The 11,001-nt window shown below is 40.8% G+C and overlaps 1 protein-coding gene across 1 annotated transcript in view; it reads left to right on the forward strand.

Annotated features, from left to right (window-relative positions):
* Positions 1-3,028, forward strand: part of rbfox3a (RNA binding fox-1 homolog 3a) — a 1,185,382-nt gene extending 1,182,354 nt beyond the window's left edge. The window contains exon 15 of the mRNA XM_062056429.1: positions 2,773-3,028. Coding sequence (XP_061912413.1) covers positions 2,773-2,811 — 39 coding nt within the window. The 3' untranslated portion in view covers positions 2,812-3,028. The remainder of the gene's footprint in view (positions 1-2,772) is intronic.
* The last annotated feature ends 7,973 nt before the right edge of the window (positions 3,029-11,001 follow it).

Here is an 11,001-nt window from a genome sequence, read left to right on the forward strand (position 1 = left end):
GGTTGCCATTTTATCACAGGAAAGGTTAGCCTCTAGAATGGAACCTAGGTAGGTGACCTCATCTTTCCTGGTGATAACAATGTCACCCACTTTTATAGTGAAGTCATTGACTTTCTTAAGGTTGATGTGGGACCCAAACAGGATGGATTCCGTTTTACCCAAGTGTATGGATAGCTTGTTGTCAGCGAGCCAGGTGCAAGTTCTACAGAGCTCAGCACTGAGGATTTTCTCCACCTGTGACTTGTCCTTGTCGGATACCAGCAGGGCCGAGTCATCCGCAAACAAAAACAATTCACAGTCGCATGCCGATGACAAGTCGTTTATGTATATTAGGAACAGTAAAGGTCCCAATATACTACCTTGGGGGACTCCACAGCTCACCGAGGGGGAGCACAGTGTCGTTTACCTCTACCACCTGCTCCCTCCCCTCCAAGTAAGATTGAACTCAGCACAGTTTGTTTACATGTACGACTTTCTCTGCCGCTGCCGCAGAATGCCACTCCGTTGTCTCATTTTGTCCACCAAACGCTTTATGCTGTGTGTGGATGCACAAAGGTGAGCTTTGTTGATGTTATTGCATTTCTGATAGTTGTTTGTGTTTAAAATAGACAACAGCGAACATTACTCTGTTTGTCATGATTGTAATAAATCCATGAGAAGAAGACGGTCTGCTGTTTCCTTTAACTTGCACACACACATCTATACCTTAGGCCATTCTAAGCCAGTCATTTCCAGGACTTATGTCACCCTCTGAGAAGCCTCCATTTTACTAATGTTTTCCAGTGCTGCAAAAATGTGTAGAATAAATATTACATTTGAACATTTCTGTCAACGAAAATTTGGCAGCCTGCGACACAGTCATTTTGATATTACATTATAGCTAATATAGACACTTACTTCATGTGTTGCCTTCATTATGGCACTTATATAAGGCTCATAATTTTTTGCGGCTCCAGACAGATTTTTTTGTTGTATTTTTGTCGTTCTTTCAACATTTTGGAAAGCCGACCGCTGTCCTGTCACTTCATTTTATAAACTATTTTTAAGTTTTGTTTTTTTTACATATACTACAATAATATTGTACCATGGCCTTAATACCATGATAATATCGTACTGTGAGATTTTAAACCGGTACATCCCTATTAAATACCATAAAATGACAGTCTGTTATACTGTGGAAAACTGCATCTGAACTTATGACTGATATACAGCACATTTTTGGTATAAAACAGGACCACACCAGACCTGATCATGATCTGCATCCTCCGGCAATGAGACCTTTCTCATGCGTAGCCTGTCAGGCAAAACCTTAGCTTCTCATTTGCATACGGAGACACAGTTGCAGGACAGGGAAAGACATCAAACTGAAAACACTGCAATTTGCTAGTTGTGGGATTGCAAATCTCCTCTTCCTACTGAAAAGACCTGGAAACAATTTGTGATTTAAAAGAAAAAAGATTAAAGCAATATTTACATATGCTGTGGGTCATATTTTACATATCACTCAATTCTATTTATTGATACATCGCTACAAGGCAACTCTGATGTAATGTGTATTAAGAAATTATACTTTGAACTATTAAACTACCTTTGCACTTCTGATGACACTGATGTTCGCATCATTCAATCAATCAATCAATCAATCAACGTTTATTTATGTAGCCCTTTATCACAAGTGTGGCAGAGAGCTGCACAAACCACAACGACATCCCCTGGTCTGAACCCACCTTTGGGCAAGGAAAAACTCCAAAAGCCCAAAATGGGAAAAAGAAGAAACCTTGGGAAGGGGCCATATAGTGGTGGATGACTGGTTAAAATATGGCAGCTGTCTTGTTTGGACCGAAGTCAGTGTCTGCTCTTGGTGAGAGTTAGTGGATGCTCTTCCTTCTCTACTGCCCCCAAGATTTTGTTGAATAAATGTAGCCAGGTTCCTGGCTACACTTTCCACATCCTTCTTCGGGCCTAGACTCTAATCTTCCAGAAACCAGACACTTTATCTCACTGCCAAGGCAGAACAATTCTTGTATTGACTTTGCCTCCCGCTTACAACTATATAACATGTACAACATTTGACTCAACGTTTGGCCAGGTATGACCTCTCACGGGGGCTGCATTTTCAGTCAAACTTAATTGGACTAGTTCACTTCGCTACCTTGCATTGCTAATGCTACATGGATGCATTTTCTTAGTGGCACACGCGCTGAGCAAACGTAATTTGTTCACAGAAAAAGACAATAATACCGTATTTTGCCGGATTATAAGCCTCTACTTTTTCTTCCCATGCTTTGAATCCTGCGGCTTATAAAACGGTGTGGCAAATTGATGGATTTTTCTTTGCTAACGGCCATAATGTTTTGTATTTAACAAATAGTTTTCATAGACCGTCGACAGAGACACTGAAAAGGTGTGTTACTGTTTGTGCTACGGCGCCCATCATTTGGACGAGTTCGCTCACTGAAGCTTCTTGCGGATTGAAAATGTTTTGTTCCTTGAACCGTAAGTACATCTATCCATAGGGTTTCTGGGCAAAATGTTTTTTTCATTCATCACTCCAACCAACGTTTGTAAGTTTTACAATATATCTAAAACAATTTGAACTTACTAATCCGTCCCACGTCTGATGTCTGTAGGAGTGCTTTCATGCATATTTGTGCATGCTATCATCATGTAATCAAGCTAGCGTTGATGGCATTAGCAAATATGCTAACATGTTTACAAGAGTCTGTGTTAGTATTATTAATTTACAATGGCATTCTTTTTGTATTGTTTCAGTTTCGTAAATTCATCAAAACGTCACCGTGGAGTTATTGAGTCTGTTTAGCTGATTGGAGAGCTAGCTTACGCAGCTAGTGGGTCCATGAAAATGACTTCTGTTTTGTTCGATCAGCGTGTGACAGGCACCGTTTGGAAACAATTAAGGTATGTAAATAAACATTTACAAAATCCGTCATACCGGCATATATATATGTGGCTTATAGTTGGGTGCGGATATTATTCGTAAACATATTTGCTTCTTCTACAATTTGGTGGGTGCTGCTTAAAAATCTATAGTCCTGGAAATATGGTACTTCTGACAACTCAGTTGTTGCTAAAACATGCACTTTTACTTAACGCTAGCTATTAAGAGTCCAATGTTGTGGCTTGAATAGAGAATAAGATAAGTGGGTGCCATGCGCCGACTAGTGGTGAGTATCCATCCATCCATTTTCTACCGCTTGTCCCTTGGTGAGTATAGCTAAAGTAAATGTGAAGTTAGACATATTTTTTAAGCACATTCAGATTGCTGCACACGCACACAAATCTAACACGCCGTAAGTGTTGCAAAAGGCTCTCACAACGGGGTTTTGGCAGCTTACAGCTTTCTCCCAGGAATGCAGACGGACTACTCCGGACAAAGCGTGCAGGTAAAAACATGATTTATTCCTCAAGAAATCAAAGGAGTACAAAAACAGAAAGCGAGCCGACAGAGCAACGTGCCTGATCACACTCGAAGCTAAACTAACACTTAGCATAGACTATGGACAAGGAATATTCACGAAACTGTGGCATGAAACAAACAAGACTTACGTAGCAAGGCATGAAGCAAACAACTAGAGACAAGGCAAAACTTACGTAACAGGTACATGTAGCAAACAATGACGCCAGGCCGACTGACCGGCAAAGGCAGGCTTAAATAATGCCTCTGATTAGTGCTCGAGTAGCAGGTGAGCGGGCGAACACTAATCAGAGACAGGTGTACATAATGAGCAACCATGGCAACCAAAACAAACTCTCAGGTGCACAAACAGGAACTAAAGGAGTCCAAAACTAACAGAAAACACAAAACATGATCCGGACCACGGATCATGACAAAAGCACGTGTAAATAGACAACCAATCGACGGTTTCACACACACATATTTAAAAGTGGACACACAGATTTTTTTTTGCACAAAGACACGTGGATCTCAATACTCACACACGGATTGAGATACCCATTATCAAATTGTTTTGCTACAATAGAACTTCCATATGTTCACACAGTTAGATAAGGCCACATAACAAGATATCCAGGTACAAAGACGTGTAATTGGAGCTAAGATCCACTATCTGTTCTTCTGTTTCTAATGATTACACAAATGCATCCCACGTTGGAACTCACAATATCGTCTCATATCACACAGGCAATGTAACAGATGAGGATGTAGATGGATGAGTGAGGTGGTGAAGGCCAAAGCATTAATACTACTCAGTGGTGCGGTAAATTAATTTTGGATTGCTTCTCTGGGTTTGAAAAAAAAATGTTGTGTTGGAAAGAAATAAGAGATTAAGCTTTTTAATTATCCGGGGTAATTCATTCCACAAAATAAATCCCTGCTGAATTGGTCGCTTCTGAAGCAGAGTTGTCAGCCATCGTGTGCTATTGTTATTAAGTGATGCCACATGCACACGCACAGTCCACTATCTCCTACACCGGAAACCTCCTCCTTTCCATGCCTTCCAGAGGAACACTCTTGTAATTTGTTCATTCAAATATGCCATATTTTATTGAAATATGACGCTAATATGATTATGGCGTCACTGAAGATCTTCTGTACCTTGCTCCTTTATAATTTGATAATCAAACATAAAAAGTCAGCCCAATTTGCACTATAATTTATTAATAGTCACATATAATTGAACAGTAGTAACTGCTAATGTGTCCTTTGGCGAGTTTTATTTATTTAGAGTCCATATTACTTCTCCTCACGACTTTTCATTCTTGTCACTCCAGGTTTAGGTAATGAGACTTGCGCTTGAAGCATTTAAGTCCCATCTTAAAACTCATTTGTATACTCTAGCATTTAAATAGACCCCTTTTTAGACCAGTTGATCTGCCGTTTCTTTTCTTTTCTCCTCTGCCCCCTTCACCCTTGTGGAGGGGGGGTACAGGTCCGGTGGCCATGGATGAAGTGCTGGCTGTCCAGAGTCGGGACCCGGGGTGGACCGCTCGCCTGTGCATCGGTTGGGGACATCTCTGCGCTGCTGACCCATCTCCGCTCGGGATGGTCTTCTGCTGGCCCCACTATGGACTGGACTCTCACTATTATGTTAGATCCACTATGGACTGGACTTTCACATAATTATGTCAGACCAACTCAACGTCCATTGCATCCGGTCTTCCCCGGGTGGGGTCACCCACATCTGCGGTCCTCTCCAAGGTTTCTCATAGTCATTCACATCGACGTCCCACTGGGTTGTGAGTTTTTCCTTGCCCTTATGTGGGCTCTGAACCGAGGATGTCGCTGTGGCTTGTGCAGCCCTTTGATTTAGGGATATATAAATAAACATTGATTGATTGATTGATTGATTGAAATGTAATACTTTTATCAGTACACTTCATGAAGTATAGTATACTGTGCGCACTGTGTACTTATTTTCTGAGTGCTCACACTTTTGACAGTGTAAGGCTGACCCAAACCCACTAACTGCGCGCTTACCAAAAATGATTACCTCCTGTGACGAGAATCTAACTCCTGTTATTTGATGGAGGCTAAATTGCAGAGTCTTTTAGGAATGGTTGAAAGGACAGTGTTGTATGTTGGAGACCGGTGGTGTTGCAGACCACCTCCTCTGTTCAGGGATGGTTTTTCAACCTTGACATAGATGGCTTCCTCTTTCATACCATCCACCCTCCCTGTTCAGAATCTGTACATTTTTGTTCTCCAAGAAGTGCTATTTCTCCCTGAGGTGCAGGTAGACAGCTGAGTCTTGGCCTGAAGATCTGACCAATCTAAGTCTATGAGCATGAACTGATGAAGCCTACTTGTATGGGAGGCGAAACGTCTTCTAAGACAAACCAAACAGTCCAGTTGTGATTTATTAAATGCCCTGAAATATTTCGCAGTTACTTTTTTAATATCGGATTCACAGTTGCAGTTTTTATTTGTGTAAAATTTGTTACGTACAGGGGGAGTCAACGGCACAGACAACAGGGGAGTAGTATAGCTCTATGTAATTATTATATAGATTTACAATATATATAATAACAAACAATTATATAAATAAACTAGAGAATGGAGTATAAATGCAAGCGTGTGTATGGTGCAGGATTATGTGTGAATTAACTGTTGTGTGTTACCGGGAGTGTTAAGCGGGAGGCGGAAGTCCCGTAGGGGAAAGGCAGGCTCGAATGTCCGTGAGACAGGCAGGTAGTCGGGGGTATAAGCGAGGTGTCAAACGGTCGGTGTCCAGGCGGGAGGTCGAAATCCAAGGGGCAGCCAGAGAACCAGAAAGGAAACATAGGGGAGACGAGACGCACTGCTCGTCACGCAAGAACAAAGGGGTAGCTGCATGGAACGTCAAGTGGAAAACACAAGACCAATCAACACGACGGGGGGAAGAACACGGAGAGAGAAATGCATAGAGCTTTGTTAGTTGGCTTACTGTACTTGAACAGAAGACTACGTTCTGGCTCCGGATAGCAGGTTGTGCAGGCTTATGAAGGCGGTCCTCTGATCAGCCGCAGGTGCGCTGATTGCTGGAGATTGATTGTAGCCGCTTGCTGCTGCCGTACTGACATGCGCTTGGCGCGCTCCTAGAAGTGCGCTCCTGGAGGTGCGCTCATCAGAGCGAACAGATGAGTGCGTATTGGCATGCGCCCGGGCTGTGACAAAATTGTGTGCATTATAGCCAGTAATAGTAAATATTGGGATAGCATCATATTATTATTATCATATAATTATTTGAAAGGAAGACAGAGGATAAATCACAACAACTACAGTTTCAGCACACAAGTTTATTCATTTATACAGGTTATAAAAATACTTTGTTTTTAAATGATCATCCAAACTGATATATGCATTTGTCATTTCTTTTTACTCTGTTGTTGTCCAAGTCCTCCTTGATTGTTCTGCACAGCAGAAAAAAAACAGAAAAGTTAAACACAAGATCACATTAATCATTTATTGAAGTAAACATTTTCAAATAACATGCAAATGTACACAAAAAAAAGCAATAACTTTTATCGGTACAATGATGCACACATTACCAATACTTTACTATTCCGGCCACGTAGTAATACGACATAAGTAAGTCAACTTCTTGCAGTCTAAAAAAGTGAATTAAAAGATGCAAGGCTTTACTTCCAAATGTTGAAAAAAGCTCCGGGCACGAAGCCGTCTGCTATGACAGGATATATGGATCTCCCTCGGGGTAAAGACGGAAGCAAGGTCGCTCAACATTACGATAGTCAAGGTCTCGTATTTAATGTCACCCAAGCTTGACATGTCTGCTTTAGCTGTTTTAAATGTATAAATAAAGCTATACTTACATTTTAAAGCCACTCTTTCCGCTCCCCATAGCACCGCCATGTTGAATATAATTTTCAGAGTTGAGCACGCAAAGAATCTCGGGATATGAAAGGATGTGAAGTGTACATGGATGCAACCTTTCTGCTAATGGGGAAAAAGAGACAGCTATTATGCGGCGCTAATGCTGTGGTTAATTTAGCACCAAACAACATCAGGGGATTTCACAAACACCTTCAGTATGTGTGTCTAAGAGGAGTATCAACATTTGCTCTTCCAAATATGGTAATCGCCTTGGAAAGTTGGTAAAAATATGGTAATTCTCTACATCACAAAAAATTGCCATCAACTCAATTTCATAGCAGTTTATGAGTTTGTAAGGTTTCCTCGTGAGAAACTGTGAAATATTGCAAATATCATCAATAAAAAAAATTCTATGCTCCTTCACGCAGTTTATAAATGAGAAATTTTTTAAGCTGACTGACATTTCTGCCTCGATGTTACAGAGCGCCTGAGAATGCTGCGTCCTCTTCTTTACTCATAAAATAAGTCTCCTATTTGTCAAGATATTTACACAAAAAGCGGGGATTTTGGATGTCCATCCATCTCTGCCATGTTATTTTAATGTGTCACGGAACTTGAAACTCCTTTGAGGAGCCCACACTCCGAGTGTGTGAACTTGCAGTAGCGGAAACAAACAAAACGGAGCCGGTAAGGTGCCAGGAAAGAAGAACAAAAACAGGTTTTCCCGGCCAAAAAAATGGAAGTTTTGAAAGCTAAGCAGAAGAGATATACTGTGCAGAAGCGACCAACATTGCATGAGGAAGAGAAAGCGAGAGGTAACTTAAGCAGTGGTTATAACTATCTTCTTGACTTATTTTTTTTAACTACTAAACACTGATATCAAAGGTTTATATTTTGTATCTGCTGCTTAAGTTCTGTTGTAGTTGCAATATAAGAGGCCGATAGCAATAAAAATGTCGATCTCTACTCATTACTACTTTATTCTCTCTCATTTTTCTCGTACAATGGGACCAAGGTTTTCATGAGTTTCCGTACTAAAGGTTCAGACAAAGACTGAAAAGTACAAAAACGTATTTCATAAAAACTAATGAAAATGTAATGAATGTGTTCCAGATACCAAAAATGTACAGAATATTATTGATACACATGCAGAAAACAATGCAAAACACATATACTGTATATGATGAACTAAATGGACAAAAATACATTTATCATCACCTTTACCTCATTGAAGACTTGCTGACAAAGAGGGCAATGAAAAATGATAAATGATGACTTTTGTGTGAAGTGTGTGAACTGTATTGTGAAGTGAAGTGAAGTGAATTACATTTATATAGCGCTTTTTCTCAAGTGACTCAAAGCGCTTTACATAGTGAAACCCAATATCTAAGTTACATTCAAACCAGTGTGGGTGGCACTGGGAGCAGGTGGGTAAAGTGTCTTGCCCAAGGACACAACGGCAGTGACTAGGATGGCGGAAGCGGGGATCGAACCTGCAACCCTCAAGTTGCTGGCACGGCCGCTCTACCAACCGAGCTATACCGCCCCATTGTCTGCCTCAAATGTATTAGTAATCACTGTACGTGTCACTCAATATGTATTATTCTAACTGATCTTTCTTTTTGTAACATGGTAAGTGAATGAGTGTGCTTTTGAACTTATTTCCTATATTTCTGCACAATAACTCAGATATGGTAACACTGGCGAGCAGTAGAGAATATGAAGTGATTTCCGGTCCAGAACATATTTTGCTTTATTCATTACTGACATATTTCTTTCCACTTTGTGGGGAAAAAAAAGGGTTATACTTGTTAGCGCTTTTCTACCTTCATTCACACACTGATGGCGGGAGCTGCCATGCAAGGCCCTAACCACGACCCATCAGGAGCAGGGGTGAAGTGTCTTTCTCAAGGACACAACGGACGTGACTAGGTTGGCAGAAGCTCGGGATCGAACCAGGTACCCTGAGGTTGCTGGCACGGCCACTCTCCCAACCGTGCCACGCCATCTTTTAGGAGATTTTCAGTTCATATTCTCACATATTATTACACCCAAAATGTGGTTTTGGTTACTCAGTTTACTCTGTCTATTTGTGTTTGTATTTGACTTTCACTTCTACTTTTACCGAATTGCATTATTTTAGTTTTACTGGGATTCAAAGATTGTCTGTTATTGTCAAACTGTTAGAATAATTATGCGTAAGTTATTACACAACTTTAGTATGCTTAAAGTCCGTTGCTATAGTTATTAGCTATTGTGCTCAAGCTGTATTTTTTCTATCTGTGCAAGGACAAAACTTCTTGTCTGAGGGGTGGCCTCAGCCGCAGATGTCATCTTTGTTTTAGCCCGCTAACAGCCAAGGACTTCAAGGACCTCAACGAAGATAAGACGACAGCATGCAGACGAAGCAGAGACAAGCCGAAATCACAAGGCCCCAGCAAATTCCGTCACGTATTGTGCGTACTGGAGCTGCTTTGCATGATATATGTGACCACTCCTTTTAGAGGCGGCCTCAGTGATGTTGACTGGGGAACTCCTGAATAAATAGAGGGACGCGGGAGCTGTACCTTAGAGCAGTGGTTCTCAACCTTTTTTCAGTGATGTACCCCCTGTGAACATTTTTTTAATTCAAGTACCCCCCTAATCAGAGCAAAGCATTTTTGGTTGAAAAAAAGAGATGAAGTAAAATACAGCACTATGTCATCAGTTTCTGATTTATTAAATTGTATAACAGTGCAAAATATTGCTCATTTGTTGTGGTCTTTCTTGAACTATTTGGAAAAAAAGATATAAAAATAACTAAAAACTTGTTAAAAAATAAACAAGTGATTCAGTTATAAATAAAAATTTCTACATATAGAAGTAATCATCAACTTAAAGTGCCCTCTTTGGGGATTGTAATAGAGATCCATCTGGATTCATGAACTTCATTCGAAACATTTCTTCACAAAAAAAGAAATATTTAACATCAATATTTATGGAACATGTCCACAAAAAATCTAACTGTCAACACTGAATATTGCATTGTTGCATTTCTTTTCACAGTTCTTTTTGACAGACATTTAAAAAAAATCTCACGTACCCCTTGGCATACCTTCAAGTACCCCCAGGGGTACGCGTACCCCCATTTGAGAACCACTGCCTTAGAGCGTAGGGCGAGACTGTGACTAAGTGTGCAGCTCCATGCGTTCTCCTCAAGAGCTAAATTGAACTCTGTCTCTGCATGATTCCTTGCTTCTTGTCTGTTTAATAGATGTCATCAGTGTTTGAACCTGACACAAACCATCCTTAAATTTGTTCATTTCTTTTGTTATTATTTGTATTAGCTTCTGTGTGGTCTGTCCTGAACAAAACACTGTTGTGTCGTGTGTTTACCTGGCACAAAACGCTGTAATCAGTGGCTCTCCAGTGTTGATGGCGAACCTTCACTTCCCTTACTTGTCTTCTTTCCGGGTTGTTGGGATAGCGGTCTAAAATATTTTCCCAATTCTCGCGGGTGGAGAAGATCCACGCTGCACAACAGGGCATTTATACACGTCGAAAAACTAACGAGGAAGCGCTGCAAACACATAGCCTCAGCTCAAAGTTATTAGCGGTCATGGCGCCCTGCAGTCACACGAGTGCCTTTTGATCAATCATTGAGGAGATCACCTGAAACCAAGATGGCCTAACTCTCTGTATATTGAGAGCAGGCCTACAGGCACATTTTG

Source organism: Entelurus aequoreus, linkage group LG08 (genome assembly GCF_033978785.1).
Source record: "Entelurus aequoreus isolate RoL-2023_Sb linkage group LG08, RoL_Eaeq_v1.1, whole genome shotgun sequence".
NCBI classification, from domain to species: Eukaryota; Metazoa; Chordata; class Actinopteri; order Syngnathiformes; family Syngnathidae; genus Entelurus; species Entelurus aequoreus.